The sequence below is a fragment of the Micropterus salmoides genome, unplaced genomic scaffold (genome assembly GCF_014851395.1).
Source record: "Micropterus salmoides isolate LMB-PRFRI ecotype aquatic unplaced genomic scaffold, ASM1485139v1 Ms_hic_scaffold_18, whole genome shotgun sequence".
NCBI classification, from domain to species: domain Eukaryota; kingdom Metazoa; phylum Chordata; class Actinopteri; order Centrarchiformes; family Centrarchidae; genus Micropterus; species Micropterus salmoides.
This window is the reverse complement of record NW_024040928.1, coordinates 31,712,772-31,732,624: the sequence shown is the minus strand read 5'-3', so window position 1 is coordinate 31,732,624 and position 19,853 is coordinate 31,712,772. Positions and strand designations below refer to the sequence as shown.

Below are 19,853 nucleotides of genomic sequence, written 5' to 3'. Positions count from 1 at the left end.
GATGACAAAGGGAGTGGCTGGCATTGGGAAAACAGTCTTAACACAGAAGTTCACTCTGGACTGGGCTGAAGACAAAGCCAACCAGGACATACAGTTCACATTTCCATTCACTTTCAGAGAGCTGAATGTGCTGAAAGAGAAAAAGTACAGCTTGGTGGAACTTGTTCATCACTTCTTTACTGAAACCAAAGAAGCAGGAATCTGCAGCTTTGAAGAGTTCCAGGTTGTGTTCATCTTTGACGGTCTGGATGAGTGTCGACTTCCTCTGGACTTCCACGACAATGAGGTCCTGACTGAGTCCACCTCAGTGGATGTGCTGCTGACAAACCTCATCAGGGGGAACCTGCTTCCCTCTGCTCACCTCTGGATAACCACACGATCTGCAGCAGCCAATCAGATCCCTCCTGAGTGTGTTGACATGGTGACAGAGGTCAGAGGGTTCACTGACCCACAGAAGGAGGAGTACTTCGGTTAGAGATTCAGAGATGAGGAGCAGGCCAGCAGAATCATCTCCCACATCAAGATATCACAAAGCCTCCACATCATGTGCCACATCCCAGTCTTCTGCTGGATCACTGCTACAGTTCTGGAGGAGGTGTTGGAGACCAGAGAGGGAGGAGAGCTGCCCAAGACCCTGACTGAGATGTACATCCACTTCCTGGTGGTTCAGTCCAAACTAAAGAACACCAAGTATGATGGAGGAGCTGAGACAGATCCACACTGGAGTCCAGAGAGCAGGAAGATGGTTGAGTCTCTGGGAAAACTGGCTTTTGAGCAGCTGCAGAAAGGCAACCTGATCTTCTATGAATCAGACCTGACAGAGTGTGGCATCGATATCAGAGCAGCCTCAGTGTACTCAGGAGTGTTCACTCAGATCTTTAAAGAGGAGAGAGGGCTGTACCAGGACAAGGTGTTCTGCTTCGTCCATCTGAGCGTTCAGGAGTTTCTGGCTGCTCTTCATGTCCATCTGACCTTCATCATCTCTGGTGTCAATCTGCTGGCAGAAGACCAACCGACCACAGAAAGTTCAAAACTCTTAAGAAAAACATATAAAACAACACATCTCTACCAGAGTGCTGTGGACAAGGCTTTGAAGATTCCAAATGGACACCTGGACTTGTTCCTCCGCTTCCTCCTGGGTCTTTCACTGCAGACCAATCAGACTCTCCTATGAGGTCTGCTGACACAGACAGGAAGTAGCTCCAAGACCATTTCCAAAACAGTTAAGTACATCAAGAAGAAGTTCAGGAAGAATCTGTCTCCAGAGAGAAACATCAATCTGTTCCACTGTCTGAATTAACTGAATGATCGTTTTCTAGTGGAGAGGATCCAACAGTCCCTGAGTTCAGGAAGTCTCTCCACAGATAAACTCTCTCCTGCTCAGTGGTCAGCTCTGGTCTTCATCTTACTGTCATCAGAAAAAGATCTGGACGTGTTTGACCTGAAGAAATACTCAGAGGAGGCTCTTCTGAGGCTGCTGCCGGTGGTCAAAGCCTCCAACAACGCTCTGTAGGTGGAATCAAAGTGTGATATATATATATATATATACACATAAAGCAATATTAAAAAATGTCCAATATTTTACTTTTGAAATAACATTTTGTTTGTATTAATTACGGTTTCTTTTTCAGGTTGAGTGGCTGTAACCTCTCAGAGAGAAGCTGTGAAGCTCTTTCCTCAGTTCTCAGCTCCCAGTCCTCTAGTCTGAGAGAGCTGGACCTGAGTAATAATAAGCTGCAGGATTCAGGAGTACAACTGCTCTCTGTTGGACTGGGAAGTCCACACTGTACACTGGAAATTCTCAGTTCAGGATCAGATTATTTGCTACACAGGTGGCTAAATGTCTGTGTTGAAACTGATCTTAACATGGGTAGCACTGTAGCACTGATTTCTGACAGCAAAGACGTTCTTGGTTTGAACCTGTCAGCTCTCTGGGTCTGTTCTCTGTGGAGCATGTTGTCCCGCCTGTGTGGGTTTCCTCAGAGTGCTCCCATTTCCTCCCACAGTCCAATGATATTCAGGTTAGGTTATTTAGATACTCTAAATTGCCTCTTTGTGTGAATATGAGTGTGAATGGCTTTCTATGACTAATGACCTGTGGGGCATACAGATTATTGATTGTGTTACAACATTTCATTCTGGGATAAGGTCATCTACTCGGGTATTTGGTGTGAATTTAATGAACTAGCTGGTAGTTGTCCAGACATTCTACTCTGGATGAAAGTGTTGGATGGCTTGGCCAGCCAGCAAGAACATCTTGTGGCTCACAAACTTGCAGGGAAACCGAGTAAGTAAGTAGCCTGTTTGTGTGTATAGTTTTAGTTGGTCAACGCAATTTACTACGCCATTACTTTCATGATTGGTATGTAGTTTAGCAGGTTGGATCCAAATACAGAACATAGAGCTGGTTCAGTTCAAAAGTTTTATTCACAAAACAAAAAGCGAGCACACTTACAGAGAGTCCAAGTATCCAAAACGTAAATACAACAGGGCACAGAATCCAGAACAGGTGGGACAGAGCACAACAAATTACACAAGACATGAGCCTAAAACATTTACATTTACACATTTGGCAGACCCTTTTATCCAAAGCTACTTACAGTTGAGGAACAACATACAAGCATCAACAGAGCATCAACTACAGATCTACAACTGACAATACATACTAGTAAGAGCAGCAATAAATACTAGTAAGGGCTCACAGTACATATCACATCAATGGGGTAAATACCTAGGGAAGGAAGTAAGAGTTAACAAAAAGTGCAATCAATACATGATCATTGTAGGGGACAGAAGAAGGGTCAGAAGGCGGCGTTTGTTGGAGGAGCGTAGCGGCCGAGAAGGAACGTAAGTTTGTATTATGGAGTTTAGGTAGATGGGTGCAGACCCACTAGCCACTCTGTATGCAAGCATTAGTTACTTGAATTTGATTCTGGAGGCCACGGGGAGCCAGTGGAGGTCACTGAGTAATGGAGTGACATGACATCATTTTGGGCTGATCAAAAACCAGACACACTGCTGCGTTCTGAACCATTTGTAAGGGTTTCACCGCACAAGCTGGGAGACCTGCTAGGAGTGCATTGCAATAGTCGATTGAGAGATAACCATGGCCTGTACCAGAAGCTGGGTGGCGTACTCAGTGAGGTAGGGCCTGATTTTCCTTAGGTTGTATAGAGCAAAGCGGCATGACCGAGAGACAGCAGCAACAATGGTCTGAAAAGGACAGCTGGTCATCAATCATGAAGTTTCTCACCACCTTGTTTGGAGTGATGGTTGCGGAGTCAATTTGTAGTTTGATGTTATGGTGGATAGATTGCTTGGCTGGACTGACCAAGAGTTCAGTCTTAGAGAGGTTTAGTTGAAGGTGGCAAGCCTTCATCCATGCAGATATGTCCAATAGACAGTCCGTGATCCGTGCCGAGACAGTGGGATCGCCTGGCGGGAAGGATAGGTAGAGTTACGTGTCGTCTGCGTAGCAGTGGTAAGAGAAGCCGTGCGAGCGAATGATCGGCCCCAGTGAGGTGGTGTAAATTGAGAAGAGAAGGGGCCCAAGCACTGAGCCTTGGGGCACCCCTGTGGAGAGGCAGGGGGAGGAGGATAATTGTCCTTGCCACAAAACATTGTAGGAATGCCCCGAGAGGTAGGAACAGAACCACAGGAGTGCTTTACTCAAGATGCCCATTGCTGAGAGAGCGGATAGCAGGATCCTGTGTTTGACTGTGTCAAAGGCAGCAGATAGGTCAAGCAGGATAAGAACCGAGGATTGGGCTGCAGCTTTAGCTGACCTTAGGGCTTCTGTTACAGACAGAAGAGTCGTTTCAGTAGAGTGGGCACTCTTAAAACCAGACTGATATGAATCTAAGGGGTCATTCCCTGAGAGGAATGCTAAGACCTGTTTGAAAACTGCTCGTTCAATAGTTTTGGATAAAAAATGTAGGAGAGAACTTGAGTTGGGTCAATTGAGGGATTTCTGAGCAAGGGTGTAACCCGAGCCCTTTTGAAAGTGGTCAGAAAGGTTCCTGAAGCTAGAGAAGTATTTATCACATGAGTGATTGTCGGGACCACATTAGGAGATATGGCTTGGAGGAGATTCGTAGGAATCGGGTCCAGTGGGCATGGAGTCTGATACTGTATCTGTCTGATACTTCGCTCTCTGTGAGAGGAGTAAATGAGGAGAGTGAACAACCACTGACCTGGAAGGGCAGAGGAAAAGATGTAGTAGGACTGCTACAATGGTTGAGTTTGAGTGTTTCAGAGAATTGGCTAGTTATAGCCTCCACTTTGCCTGTGAAGAAGGCAGCAAAGGTATCAACAGACAAGTTTGTGGGTGGTGGAGGTGGAGGAGGATTTAGTAGTGCTTTAAAAGTGGAAAATAATTTCCTTGAGTCAGTGGCACTGCTTATTCTGTCATTATAGAACATAGTTTTGGCAGCACTGATGCTTGTTGAGAAGGAGGATAGGAGCAATTGGTAGCCCTTAAGGTCGGCGGGGTCTTTGGTTTTTCGCCATTTTCTTTCAGCCGCTTTGAGATCAGTACGGAGCCCACGGATGGTATCAGTTACCTACTACCGGAGTTTGAATTGTCTAAGTGAATGTTCATGTCACCAAGGACAAGTAGGGGACAATCATGCTCTGGGATTGAAGACAGCGGTGTGTCTAGCTCCTCCACAAAGTTACCCATTTGTCCTGGTGGACGGAATATGACAATCACAGAGACCTTTACTGGATCGGACACAAAGACAGCATGGTATTTGAAGGAGGCATATTGATTCGGGGGTAGCAGCTGTGTGAATTTTCATTTGTTGGAAATTAAGAACCCAGTCCCACCCCCCTTCCCAGATGGCTGGGGGGTGTGGGTTAAAGACTAATTGGTGGACAGCGCAGCGAGGGTAGCAGAGTTTTCTGGTTGGTATCCAGGTCTCAGTGAGCGCCAGTAGCCCAAGAGATAATGTGTTAGCATAAGCAGTGATGAAGTCAGCTTTGTTGACTGCCGACTGGCAGTTCCATGACCCAACAGACAAGTAAACAGATGTGGGTGGTACCTGTTTTAAAGGCTTGAGGAGTGCCTGGTTTCTGTGCCTGATGGCATGATGCCTCTTGAGTGGACTGGAGACAATAGGAATAGTGTGGTAGCACATGGCCTGAGTGTAGTTGTAGCTGGCAGCTTTAGGTGAGTGGGTGTGCCTCGGAAAGGGAAAAGCTTCTCTTGTAGGCGGCCTTGCTCAATGGATTTGCACAGGTAGACTCACTGGTCTTTACCCAAGTAGGTCTTCACACAAGGAGCAGACTCTAACGCTGACGCTTCAGGGTTAGGTTTCACTGAAGTACTGTGAGTCTAATTGTACACACTGGGCATTAAGACTGACTGCACCCAGCTGAGATCGCCCTCCGGATTAACAAGACAAAAGCTTGGTTTCAGTGGGTGGGACACACACCCAGTTGTTTGATCTCGCTCAGCCGGCCTTCAGATTCTAGTGGATTGCTCAGTAAAAGTACAAAGAAATAGCACCTCAAGAGTAGGAAAGAGTAGAGTAAATTATTACCTCACTGCTGCAAATTCTTATTTGCCCCACAATTCTTGTCAACAACATCAAGCTAAAATGACCGGCCACATACTCAGGAAACAAGCAAGCATGTATACACAGATATTTATTTATGTAAAAGGAAACACAGAATTCAGGGTACATGTGACATTTTAATACATATAAATATGACAGAATATAAGTCAGTGCAGCTCTCAGTCATTGTGTTGCTGTCAGATCTGTTTCTCCTGTAGATCAACTTTTCTCATGTAATATCCTCCCTGCTGAGGTAGCACACATAGGCATGATTTAGTCTTCCCTCCTCTTTTGTCACGTTCACAGACAGAGAATTGAAAACTTAGCCAAAAAGAAACTGTGTCAAGAAGTTGTTGAAGCTACTGATTGGTGCCGCACGTTTTTTGGGGACATTTTCATGTTTTTTAGCTAAAGTTATTTTTTGGACACTGCACATTTGTTTCTTCTATATTTTAATTACATTGCATGTTTTCTTATTGTGCAAATAAACCTTTCAAAAGACATTTTCATTTGTTATTTAAAGCTATATTTCATACTGTTTTTTTAACACATTATGCTTTAAAAAAGTGGTGGGGACATGTCCCCAGCATCCCCAGCGTAAATGACACCTATGCTTCTAACAGACAGACAGAAACCAAGCATGACAATTGGGAAACTAATAACAATCACTAGGCAGAAGCAGAATTAAACAGAACTAAGGCAGGCACAGATAATATCAAAATGAGACAGAACAGATCAGAGTATTGAATATAACATTAAACAAGAAGACAAGCAGAAAGAACACGACCAAAATACAACAGACTATATAATGTAAATGGCAGATAACTAAACTAAACAGATCAGACAGGGAGTGTGACAATTACAACTTGTTTGATTCTAAAAATGATTTTAAAAGTTATACAATAATAGTTTCATCTGTTTACAATGACAGCTTGACAGTTTCAAAAGAGGATGAAACAAAAATTAAAGCCATTCATGTTGATAATACATAAGAATTAATTTTGTATTGAAATAAGTAATTCTGTGTGTGTGTGTGTGTGTGTGTGTGCATGTGTGTGTCTGTGTTGGCAGTCTGTCCGGTTGTCAGGTCACAAAGAATGGCTGTACTGTTCTGGCCTCTGCTCTGAGGTCCAACCCATCCCATCTCAAAGAGCTGGACCTGAGTTACAATGATCCAGGAGACTTAGGAGTGAAGCTGCTGTCTGCTCTACTGGAGGATCCACGCTGGAGACAGGACACTCTCAGGTATGAACAAACAACCGGATGCTCACACACTGTTTCTCTTTCACACTGACAAAATGTATTTTTAACAGCAATTAAGACTTGTGTTGATGATAAATCTTTTGAGGGAGGACAATGGTGGAACATAGATGTTTGATGACAGTTCTGACTTTTGAAGGAAAATAGAATATAACAAGCTATTAGTTGGGCGTCCCCATCCAGTTTGACCTCTTCTGTCTTGGGAATAAACTGCTTCACAACAGAGACATGGTTTACTCACAGGAGACATTAGACCATGAAACTAATACAGCTTTTAATAAACCGTGGAGACTTCGTGTCCTGTTAGCAATTGAGCTGAGCTAGCAATCTAATCAAGTTTAATTATAGACAGTTAGCAATCTCATTAGCTTGTAGAGCCTTATTTTCTCTCTTCTATAACTTTTTTATTGCATGAAATGGTCTACAATGGTGAACAAAATATGGAAGGGGGAGTACAGAAAAGATTGGACAAAACAAGAGAATAGCCTCAGGACCTATTTAATGACTGGCTAATCTGATCTATGTAGCAGCTATGGGAAACAGTGACATTTAACCAAGTAAACTGGAGGTGCACCCTGGTCCCTGCTGTCAAAAACTTTGTACAAAAACACTGTACATCAAACCATACAAACTGACTGTCTGTGAACATAATCCAAGCAAAAATTAGTTTGCCTCAATCTATAGTTTACAAAACGAATCAGTAGAACATACAGCATATGTAAGGTAGTAGTAGTGCACTTAGTGCTGCATTTGACACCATTGACCATCAGATCCTATTACAGAGACTGGAACATTTCATTGGCATTAAAGGAACCGCTCTAAGCTGGTTTAAGTCCTATTTATCAGATCGATTTCAGATTGTACATGTTAACGATGAGTCCTCCATGCATGCCAAAGTTAGTCATGGAGTTCCTCAAGGATCTGTCCTCGGACCAATCCTCTTCACTTTATATATGCTTCCCTTAGGCAATATTATCAGGAAACATTCCATAAGCTTTCATTGTTATGCAGATGATACTCAGTTATATCTATCGATCAAGCCTGATGAAACTCATCAGTTAGCTAAACTTCAAATGTGCCTTCAGGATGTTAAAACCTGGATGACCTGTAATTTTCTAATGTTAAACTCAGATAAAACTGAAGTTAATGCTCTGGGGCCTAAGCACCTCCGTGACGCATTAAAGATATAGTTTCCCTGGATGGCATCGCCCTGGCCTCCAGCACCACTGTGAGGAATCTTGGAGTTATCTTTGATCAGGACATGTCGTTTAAGTCTCACATTAAGCAAATTTCAAGGACCGCCTTTTTCCACCTACGTAATATTGCGAAAATCAGGAACATCCTGTCTAAAAATGATGCAGAAAAACTAGTCCATGCATTTGTTACTTCTAGGCTGGATTACTGCAATTCCTTATTATCAGGCTGCTCGAAAAAGTCCATTAAGACTCTTCAGCTGATCCAGAATGCTGCAGCACGTGTTCTGACAGGAACCAGGAAAAGAGATCACATTTCTCCTGTTTTAGCTTCTTTGCATTGGCTTCCAGTAAAATCCAGAATAGAATTTAAAATCATTCTTCTTACCTACAAAGCTCTTAATGGTCAGGCACCATCTTATCTTAAAGAGCTCATAGTACCTTACTACCCCACCAGAGCACTGCGCTCCCAGAATGCAGGGTAACTTGTGGTTCCTAGAGTCTCCAAAAGTAGAATGGGAGCCAGAGCATTCAGCTATCAAGCTCCTCTCCTGTGGAACCAGGTTCCAGTTTGGGTTCAGGAGGCAGACACCATCTCCACATTTAAGAGTAGGCTTAAGACTTTCCTCTTGGATAAAGCTTATAGTTAGGGCTGGCTCAGGTGAGTCCTGAGCCATGCCTTAGTTATGCTGCTATAGGCCTAGACTGCCGGGGGATTTCCCATGATGCACTGAGCTCCTCTCTCCTCTACTTTCTCTCCCTCTGTATGCAACCTTATCCCATTATTGCATGTTACTAACACAACTTCTCCCCTTTCCGGTAGTCTTGTGCTTTCTCGTCCCTCTCCTCTCTCCTATCACTTCCTGCAGGTTTTCTGGCTCTGGAGCTGTGGAGTCTGGATCTGTGGCTGCGGGTCACCTGCTGCCCCCGTGTTCCTGCTCGACACCCTCTGCTGCAACGACTATTGTTGCTAGTCCTATTGTTATTATTGTTATTATAATCATTAACATTATGACTGTTACCATTAACACTACTATAAATATCTGTACCATTTTTCATTTAGTCTATAGCAACATCACCTTTACTGTCTGTACCTCTGTGTGTATATTGTGTAGGCTGCCCTCTCTCTCTCTCTCTCTCTCTCTCTCTCTCTCTCTCTCTCCTTCACCCCAACCGGTCGAGGCAGATGGCCGCCCACCCTGAGCCATGGTTCTGCTCAAGGTTTCTGCCTCTTAAAGGAAGTTTTTCCTTCCCTCTGTCTCCTAGTGCTGCTCTTGGTGGGAACTGTTGGGCTTCTGTAAATAGCATCATAGAGTACGGTCTAGACCTGCTCTTTTATGAAAAGCGCTGTGAGATAACTGTTGTTGTGATTTGGTGCTATATAAATAAAATTGAATTGAAATTGAATTGAATTGAAAGTCTAGGAGACATGAAATCAACCAAGATTTTATTCTTTTGTATTCTTTACAAAATAAATGATAAATTAAGTGTATATATCTTGGGAACTTTAACTGTATTATTTGTCTTCTTATGAGCTAAACATGTTCATCAAATTTATTGTGTTGGAAATTATTTGTCATGTAATTTATATCTTTTATTTTGAATAATTCTTGAAGAAACTGTCAGAATTTAATTAGAATTGATGGGGTGGGGTTGATCTGTTGTATATTACATTACTCTTACACACTACAGTACTGCACATATTAGTCTACCAGTATACTGAAGGCTAAATTACTTATGGGACAACGCAATGCTGTATGCACTTGAAGAAACTTTCAGATTTCAATTAGAATTGAAGGGGTGGGGTTTATCATATTTGAAATGTAATTGTATGTATTATTTTTGTCAAGAAAAAAAATGCAATGAAATATAAACTTCCATGTAGCTGGGTTAGGACTGGAGGAGTGTTAGAAATCTCCAAATACATAGACTAGATAAACAGTATATTTCTATAAACATAGAAAATGTATAATGCACGTTATTTTTTTATACTTACTTATATTTTCCAACTGCAAATATGTAAAAAAACATTGTGTTCCAGAATATGAATTTAGATATGTTTTCTTTTCCCCTTATGCTTGCTTTCATTTCATTTTCATCTATTTTAATTATTGTTTTCTGTTGCTACACCACAAAAAAACTAAATATGCTAAGTGTATTAATTTTAGCATACTTGAGTGTACTTGAAGTCAGTCTAATCATCATTATATTTCAGGTTTGTTAATGATTAGTTAAAGAAGACCTATTAAACTACTCCAGACCTGTATTGTAGTTCTGTGACTCCTGTATGGCAGTTTTGCATGATTCAAAGTTCAAAAAAATATTTTATTTTCTTACACTGTCTATTCATGTAGGCCTTCATTTCAGTCTCTGTCTGAAACAAGCTGTAGATGCTCCTGTCTCTTTAAGGCCCCCTCTCAAAGCCCACTGTCTTCTGATTGGCCAAGACCTAAAGCATGTTACCAGGCTGTTGTTGTCGCTTAGCAGAACAGGCAGACTGAGCCTTGCTGGGGCGTTGCTATGGGAGCACATGCCCATATATGGAACACCAGCTCCGTCTGGCTCCGTATTATGTAGAACGGAGCCATTGGTAGAAAAAGCAGTTCAAAATAGAGCGTTCACAACAGGAGGAAATCTGAGTTTTCGTCTCACAGGGATTTCTTATAAAAGCTTTGGCCATGTTTAACATGAACATCCAACATTATAACATTGTAGATAAGTCATAAAATATGGAAAAGCTTAATAGATCTCCTTCAACTTGAAGCATGCTATTTCAACTAATTTTGTACTAAATATATTTTAGTTGAAAATAAATTGTATAAAAGCACATTTGAAGTGTATTTAGTGTACCTTTATGTGCTAAAGTGGAAGAACTTCAAGTATACTTTGTACACTTTAAGTATGTGGCTGTATATGTAATAATAAACATTCTTGATTTGTGGAAATTAAGTGTACCTTTTTGTGTTATAAGTAAATTAAAAATGTATTTTGAGTGTCTTACAAACACAATAGCACTATACCATTAAAATATTCGTAACATGGTAATAGATATCTCAGTTATACTTTTGGCTTATTCCAAGTAATAATAAAGTACACGTTACAGCTAATTACCAATATACTTCATTATAACTTTGCTATGCTACTTTGTATATTACATAGGCTTACACACTACAGTACGGCACATGTATTAGGCTACCAGTATACTGAAGGCTAAATTACTTATGGGACAACCCAATACTGAATGCACTTAACAGGTGAATTTTAGTTTTTTGCTTTATTGTATTTCAAATATATTTACATTTTCAATAGTACATTGCAAATATACTGACAACGAACTGTACGATCTGTAAATATAAAATTGTTTATAAACATTATCCTATCCAATTTTCACAATTTAACTTTTAACACACTTAAGAACTGTGTAACAGTTGTTTTATTGTAGAATTTCTAGAAATATATTGTGAAAAATATAATTCACTATTGAAAAGAGGACGTTGTCACATCATTCAAGTAAGACAAACTTTACACATTTCTCATTCATAAGAACACCGTGGAACACTGTACAATGAAAAAACAACATTGCTGTTTATTGTACAACTGCCCTACGACCCACCATACAGAAACATACTACATATTATTTTCCTTTTCTTGGCTGAACTGCTTATTATTACACTTGTGACTCGCACAGCAGAGGCATTTATCTGTAGAAACTCCTGAAGAACAGCATCTGCAGAATAGGCAAGAGATAAGGTCAACATTTAGTTTCATTAGACTGCCTGGGAAACAATGTGTTGAACAATACTATTTTTGAAAGATTAGCAGTGAGGAATTATATCAGTATTGTATGCCAATATTTCTACCAGTACATCGTGAACATATATTTAACAATTAATATGGGTTTGTACTGCTTCTATAAAAACATTCACGTAAGTTTAAACTACGCGTAACTTAAGCTAATTACCTGTTATGGCTTGTACTTTGGCAATGTCCAGCTGTCTTTCTGTCAGGCCCCTTTCCCAACTTCCCAATCAGGATGGAACCTGCAAGGACCTCCTTTGTAAAGACCCCGGCAGCCAGCTCATGGGCAAAATGGTCATGCGAGGTCGGTTCAGCCACAGGAAGTCCCTGTCGCTGCGCTGCCAGCCAAGGGGTGCTGTACAAGACAGAGGGAGGGAGGGGGAGAGAAAATCAACAGAATAAATTAATACTGTATATAGTTAGGAGATCTCTAATGTTGAATAATTCCATTGTTTATTTTGATATCCTAGAAGTGCTGTAATTACTCAGAAGTGCATGTGTAGCCATTGGGAGAATAACAATGTTCTCATCTGGTAAAGGTGTTGACCATTAATGTTGTTCTTTCAATGTGAGGTTTACTGCTAAAGGATTACATTCATTATTCGTTATTCATGAACCTGTGCCTTTTCAATGTGCCAATATGAGCAGAGTAGCTGTACAGGCAGCGCAGGCAACCTAGCCAACCGTAACATACACAATGGTAGTAAGGCACCTGCTGTAAGTCACGTACGCCAGGCATGAGATCATGACACATTGTGATTAATGGCGACTGGTACTGCTAGGTACGGCAAGGTACTGCAGAAACTAGGCTTTGTACTACAAGAAACTCAGCTCTGTATGAGACACAGCATATTCATGTTTGATGTGTTGAACCATGTTATACGTTTATAACAAATATGTTATTCCATATTAATTCTTTTAAAAAATACAATTGTAAGCGTTTAAGTTTTAATGGTGTCAAGTTATGCCTGTATAACTTTAAAAAAAAATACAGTGAGACTTAAGTTGAAACCTATTGGTGAATTTCTAGTCCAGTAATGTTAAAAATATAAAGAAGGAAAAATTGTAACAATAATTATGCTAAATATGCAAAGTAACGGTAATTTTGACATTAGTGAAAGGGTTAAATATGTAAAACAGTACATAAAAACGGCCACTAGATGACGACACTATGGGAATGAGATACCCACTTAGGCCACGCCGAAACCCCACCTGCCCCCAGTGTGCAACCTGAAGCACGACTAAGAGGAGAGCGCACGGGTGCCAGGTGCAGAAGGAAGGTCCAGACTGTAAAACCGGATGAAAGTGTGAGGGGTGGCCCAGCCAGCCACGTCACACAAATCCTGGAGCGACGCCCCTGCGAGGAGGGCCCTAGAAGCCGCCATGCCTCGAGTAGAGTGTGCCCTTATGGCCATAGGTGAAGGCAAACCGCGCACCTGATAGGCCAGGGAAATAGTCTGAACGATCCAATTGCTGATGGTGTGTTTACAAGCGGGGACCCCAGCCTTGGGGGACCTGAAACACATCAGCAACTGGTCTGCTTTCCCCCACCGGGAAGACCTCAGAGTGTAAATACTCAGCGCTCTGACAGGGCAGAGCAGATGAAGTCCCCCGTCCTCCGCTGTCACATGAGGTGGGGGATGAAACGCCTGCAGCACCGTGGACCCTGTCAAACTGGACGGAACCTTAGGGACATAACCTGGACAAGGGTGCAGGATGGCCCTGACCCTCCCTGGGGCAAACTCCAGGCATCAGGGAGAAACCGAAGTGGCTGGAGATCCCCCACCCTCCTCAGTTTGGTGATAGCGAGGAGAAAGGCCATCTTAAGGGTCAAGTGCTTGGCCTCAGCCGACTCCAGGGGTTCGAAGGGGGCCTCAGCCAGCGCTTCGAGAACCACTGCCAGGTCCCAAGGGGGAACCCTGGAACGAGTCACGGGTCTCATCCTCCGGGCTCCACGGAGGACCCGCACGAGTGGAGGCCTCCCCAAAGGCCCATCCCTTAGAGGGGCGTGGAACGCTGCAATGATAGCCACAATGATACACCTTGAGCGTGGACGGGGAAAGGCCAGCAGAAAAACGTTGCTGGAGGAGCACTGAGCAGGTAAATGGGGCCACCGCCCGTTCTCTACACCAGGTGGCGAACACATTCCTCTTCAGGCCTCAAACATGTCAGAGTTCCTGCTGAATAGAAAAAAGCTAATGTGTCCGGTGTGCCGGCGTGCTTATATACGCCTCCAGTTACGCCGTCATACGCTACCGTTCTAGCAACACCAATAGGATTGGAGTAGTTTCATTCATGGTTACAGCCCTGCCACGCCCAGAGGAGTTCCCATAGTGTCGTCACCGACGCAGTTCGAGTTCCCTCGAAGGGGAACAAGTGTAAAACCCACCTGGAATTTTACTCGGGTTTACTTGTCCTTTATTGGAATAAACTCTTTTGCACCGACTCTTGACTGTCTCCAGTAAAGTCTTTGACAACGCAGTTTTTGACTAAAGAAGAAAGCTAATAGAGTAATTTTTACTGAGTTTAATAAGTTGGTTAGGGTAGGGACCAGGCCTTCCACTGGCCCGGCCTGTCCTTATTTCCGACCCAACACTAACTACCCATGATAAATAAATAATTGTTATTCAAATATAAAAACAACATATGCTTAAATCAATCTTTACTGTGGAAAACACTGGTAGTAGTCTGTATATCCCACTATGGTGTGGTTTGACCAGAGGTGTGAAGGTTCCCACTGACAGCAAGATAATTCACATGACTGATGTGTGACACATGTAACATATTAAATACCATCACTTTATTAGACCCATTTTACCATGAACACAGGAGGATGAAAAATGATAAAAGATAAATGGTAATAAACTTCAACTGAGTTCTTGCCCTGAAACTTTAAAACAGGAAAAAGGTAATAAAGCAATAAAACAGAGAAACAATTTGTGTCAGAAAATTTAGAGAGCAAAGATCAAGCAGCTAAGAAAAAAGTATGACTTACAATATCAGGAAGTTAAGGCATCATCAGAACTGGTGTGATGATCGGGACTGCATGTCTGGGGTAACAAAACGGCCTTCTTTGCCTGCACAAAAACATTTATAATGTGAAAGTAGAAAAATTGTTAGCAATATCCTAAACATGTGAAATTTTAATTGTACTAGACAACAATATTTAATAATAAGCAATTAATGCCACCCCAGTTGATATTAACCTTAACCATTATAAACATTGGTTGACTTGTGTAAATAATTTTAACAAACTAAAAATAAGTAACGTGTATGACAGAGGGAAATATTGTACATTCTACTACACTAACAGCTTTAGTTACTAGTTAATCTCAAGATGAATATTTTAGACAATGGACAATATAACAACTGGAACCAAACCACTAACTTACATTAACTTTGATACTTTTAACTACATTTGATGCTTATACTTTTGTTTTGTTTTACTGAAGTAGGATTTTTCATGCAGGACTTTTAATGGAGTATTTTAACATTGCTGTATTGGTACATTTACTTATTAAAAATAAGTGGGCAACAACACTGGCAAGCTGTGCAAAATATAGTCTCCAAGTTTATTCATGCATTTAAGGAAATAGACATAAAAAGGTTAAAACAAGGCCGAAGCTAAGAAAATAAAAGTCTCAGGGTCAATTATATAAAAGGGAATCAGGCTTTTTGTGACTGGTTGCTCTGCACCATGCAACTCTCCAGACTGCGATCCAGCCGTGTGCCCCACTTTCTGGGATACCAGCAGCAGCAGCACATCTGCACACCAGGGAGGAAGACATTCACATATCACACCTCTGTACCTGCACACAGGAGACAAGCAGAAAACTCAGAGCCTACTGTGTGGCTGGTTAAATGACAGATTGGAGGTCACGCCCAAGCACACCTGTCTGCAATCAGCCCATCCCCATGCAATCAACCCATGTGAAAACCACACCCCAACACACACACACTCTAGGTGCTCACCCATCACACGATCACTGCACTGAAAATCAGGCCGATACAGGTCTACCCCGTTACAGAAACGCCCCCGTTTGCTACGTTACAGCAACACAAAGGAGGCTAACCCTACCTGCTTCCAGAAGGGACCTTTGGTGTCACTTTTTCTGAAAGCGTTGGTATATGACACCCTGAAATGAGAACGGGCTCACATAGCTTAGCTAACTTTACCTGAATATTTGAGCTAGCATGACGAGTAACATGTAGGCTAACGTTCCTTTTTCAAATCTCCACTCACCTGCTGTGCTTTTTTTTCCTCCGCCAAGTCGGTCTCTCTCACCCCTGCTTTCCTCCTTGGCGAATTGGAATGAAATTGTGTCCTGGTAACCTAGCAAACCTGCATTCATGTGAGTGAGCTAGATTGGCACGCAACGAACGAGTACCGTCTGCAGCTCTGATTGGCTGGAAGTGAGCAAGAAAACTGATATGCTTGATTGATCAAAGACATGGCGCTGATTTATTCAAAATCTACAACAGACGGTATTTGCATGTAATGTAGCCACCATTTATTTTTCTGGTGTGAGGAATGTGACCTGCAAAAAGATAATGTGGTGGCTGCTCCATGGTGGCTGTCCAGTTATGAATCTCTTACTGTTAGCAGAAAACTCACAATTTCTTGTGTGCTTTTATTGTTTTGTTTGATATGTTTGTGTGTAAGATGTATTTTAACATGATACTTATTTGCCAATATAAACTTATTAAACATTAAATTGCATGAGTAGCTATTTGTGTACTTAATTGAAAAAATTATAAATGGGCTTTCGGTGCCTTGTTGCAGCAATAAATGTTTACAATTTCTAATAGAAATGTACAAATAATGCCCTGAAATACAATTGTGAATAAGTTAACTTAGTAAATATACTCAAATGTAATTTAAAATATACTAAAACTTCAGCATATTAAAATGGTTATTTTAAAAATAAGCTTTCAGTTCATTGTTACAGTGATAATTTTGAGCATATATTTTCAAATATACAGAAATATGTTTAAAAACAAAGCTGAAATAGTACACTTTGGAAATTACGTATAACTTTAACTTAAAGTATATTTTTATCTAATGTATTTCTTGAAAGTGTACTATAGTACAATTATTTTAAAGTGTGTTCAAAGTTAGTGTAATTTTTATATATTTACAGACTCTTTCTTAGTATATTTCAAATGTACTACTAAAAATTTGAATATGTTTGAAATACAATAAAGTATATATTTTTTCCACCTGGGTTATTTGTACATGTTTGTTGTCAACATATGGAATTACATAAATAAAAGAAAATATCAAAGAAATCATAGACTTTACATATATACATTATACATCATATATATTACAAAACCATCACAAGACCAACATGTATCATGACTACAGTATGTTTAAGGAGAGTGTGTCTGAGGACAGTATGCAGTATGAAGACATTGTGTGCGGGGACAGTATGCAGAATGAGGACAGAGGTTATGGGGACAGTTTACAAGAACAATGTGTGCTTCTGAGGACCATGTGCTTGTGTGTGTGTGTGTTGAGGAAAGTGTGTAGAAGGGCAGTTTGTGAGGTATGTGAGTGTAAGTGTTGAAATAATGTGTTCATGAGGACAGTGTGTGTAATGACAGCAAGGGCGTTACTTCGTGTTGAAAAGTGGTGGGGACATAAGGGCTCAGATTGGGGGGGTGTATATACACTTAGCTCACGAGACGTGAAGATGCACAAAATTGGGTTCAAGAGAAAAGCTGAGAAGATATTTTAATCTCTAATTAAATCTCTCTCTCTAATATGTGGAAATACCTAAATAATTCATCAACTCGCTGCTCCCATGTTATTGGCACAATAATTCTTTACATTGTAAAGATCATGTTCATAGATGCTTTAGGAATAATGATATTGCATTGGGTGCTTGAGGTATTGGAGACCTGACTTGGACAGCATAAAATTAAACAATAAACAATATTAAAACACAAAGTAACTTGTACTTTGAGTAGTTAATTATAAGTACTTTAATACATTTACTTGAGTAGGTTTGTAAAATGGTCGTTTTTGCTTTTTCTTGAGTAAAGATTTGTGAAGTGAAGTCAGTGACTACAAATCTTTGAACTGAACTGTGAACTTTGAATCAGCAAAGTGATTTGTGATTTCCTTGCAACAGTTACGGTTATAACTGTTAGCTATTTTCACATTGTCATCAAATAACACCAAACAACTAATAATAACCATGTGTTTTTGACATGAGCACACTGATTTATTGATTTTGTGTCATAACCTTTATTAAACAAAGTATGCAAACATAACAGTGACAAAGGGTACATATATATGTCTCATGTCTTGACTTATATCTCAAACAGACAAATGATACGAACAAAGTTAACTACTGGTATTGTAGAAAAAAACTTGAATGTTGTAGCGACAAGTGGCAATTCTGCAAGGAACCCCGCTCTCCAGTCCAGAATAGGCAAAAGAAAATTAAGACAAAAAGATACAAAACTGTTTAGTTTCTTAAGCCCAAAGAGCAACTTATTTATTTTCAAAAAATGCAAAAACAGAATCCCCCAAATGTTCCTCGCCCCTTTTCTCCTCTTTTCACCAATTTCATTTATTGCTCTCTCTTTTTGAGCTCTAGCTCAAATTAAATAATTTATCGGCAGGAAGGACCTCACCCCTTTTCCAAACATTCATTGGCTGCCAAAACTTAGCCATCAGACTGATTGGTTCTTACATTCTCACCTCATATCCTTCCTTTTTTTTATAGGTAGGGTAGACTTCCTGCCAGTAGTTGCAACACCCGTTCACCATCTTTTACAAAGAAAACCTTCCTTCTGTTCTAATCTCAAAATGAGCTGGTGACATTTAGGCATATAGTGCCTTCTTTCCTGATTAAAATGATTATTGATGTCATCAGGGAATTCATACATGAGATGTTCTTACAGAAGACAAGTCTTAAAGTTTACTGAAAATGTACATTTAAAAATATATAAACTTAAAAAAACTCTTGACCTTCCCCTCTTTATTACACTTTTTTCACAACTCCTCGTTTGCTAGATGCATAAATGCGTATTCAATGATGCCCTTAGCTTCCTCTTTACTGGAAACTAGCATTATTTTGAGACTTTAGCATGCACTGACGCTGGGCATCTCTAACCATACACAGACAAAGGTCTCTAGAGGCAAAGGTCTCTTAAGGTATAGGCTCAGGCACAAGAGATACAGAGATATAGGACTTATTAAAGAAATAAAGACAGTATCTCAAATAAAACACCTTTCTTAATTAAAATATTTGTACTTTGTACTACAATTTATCACTACTATATGGCTTGTATATGTGTCAGACAGGCCCCTCAAGAACCAGAACCGGTCGCTTCCAGTGTCCTTTTTTTTTAACATTTATCTCACTCTCACAACAATGTGTTTCTGACATAGACACTAATCAGTGTCTCTTGTTTAAACAAAGACTCCCATTACAGAGCATGTTGTCCTAAAGTATAGACATTTATATTTTTATCCCTTCTGACATTATGAAACATAATGTACTCTGTGTTTTGTTAGTTTTTGATAATTGCATGACTCATTGTGTCACTATGACTGACAGTTACATTGAGAGCCGCTGCATCTGTAATTTTTTTTTTTGTACGAAAACAAGCATTTAGGTGTTAAGGGGATGTTGCAACTTGTGACTTTTTTAACTTGTGGGAAATGTGCAATCAGGCGTTAAAGGGGATTTTGCAATCTGTAAATATAGTATTGTGCAATATCTACCATTGAGGCAGGGGTGGGTGAATTATCCTGTTAAACACCAACGCAGCACGCAATCGTCAAAACCACTGACTTAATTATTTTAATTTTCGCCGTTTTAAGTCCAAAAATCAGCCGATTTTGTTGCACCGAGTATCAGCGGGCGCCATCTTGATTATTGTGCAATACCTGCGAGCTGTCTGCCTGCTCTCCTCTTTTCTTCATAGAGGAAACGTGCAGCTTTGGAACACACAGTCTTTCTCGCCATCCAGGGTAGAAAATGAAAAGTCTGCTGAAGTCGGATCGGTTAACATCCCCCCATATCTG

The 19,853-nt window shown here is 40.7% G+C and overlaps 2 protein-coding genes and 1 long non-coding RNA gene across 7 annotated transcripts in view; 1 reads left to right on the top strand and 2 right to left on the bottom strand.

The window, feature by feature from the left end:
- Positions 1-19,853, bottom strand: part of LOC119909376 (NLR family CARD domain-containing protein 3-like) — a 622,129-nt gene that overhangs the window by 282,330 nt on the left and 319,946 nt on the right. The window lies entirely within an intron of this gene.
- Positions 1-19,853, top strand: part of LOC119909386 (NACHT, LRR and PYD domains-containing protein 3-like) — a 239,804-nt gene that overhangs the window by 21,989 nt on the left and 197,962 nt on the right. Inside the window, exon 4 of the mRNA XM_038727589.1 lies at positions 1,632-1,804. Within this exon, the coding sequence (XP_038583517.1) occupies positions 1,632-1,804 (173 nt within the window). The remainder of the gene's footprint in view (positions 1-1,631; positions 1,805-19,853) is intronic.
- Positions 11,281-16,535, bottom strand: LOC119909459. Of its 2 annotated transcripts, none has more exons than XR_005445443.1 (5): positions 16,053-16,535; positions 15,506-15,618; positions 14,805-14,886; positions 11,973-12,164; positions 11,281-11,738 (listed from the first exon to the last, which is right to left on the bottom strand). It is a non-coding gene; the product is annotated as an uncharacterized LOC119909459 (long non-coding RNA). The 2 variants fall into 2 exon arrangements; XR_005445444.1 differs by lacking the exon at positions 16,053-16,535 and adding an exon at positions 15,888-16,036.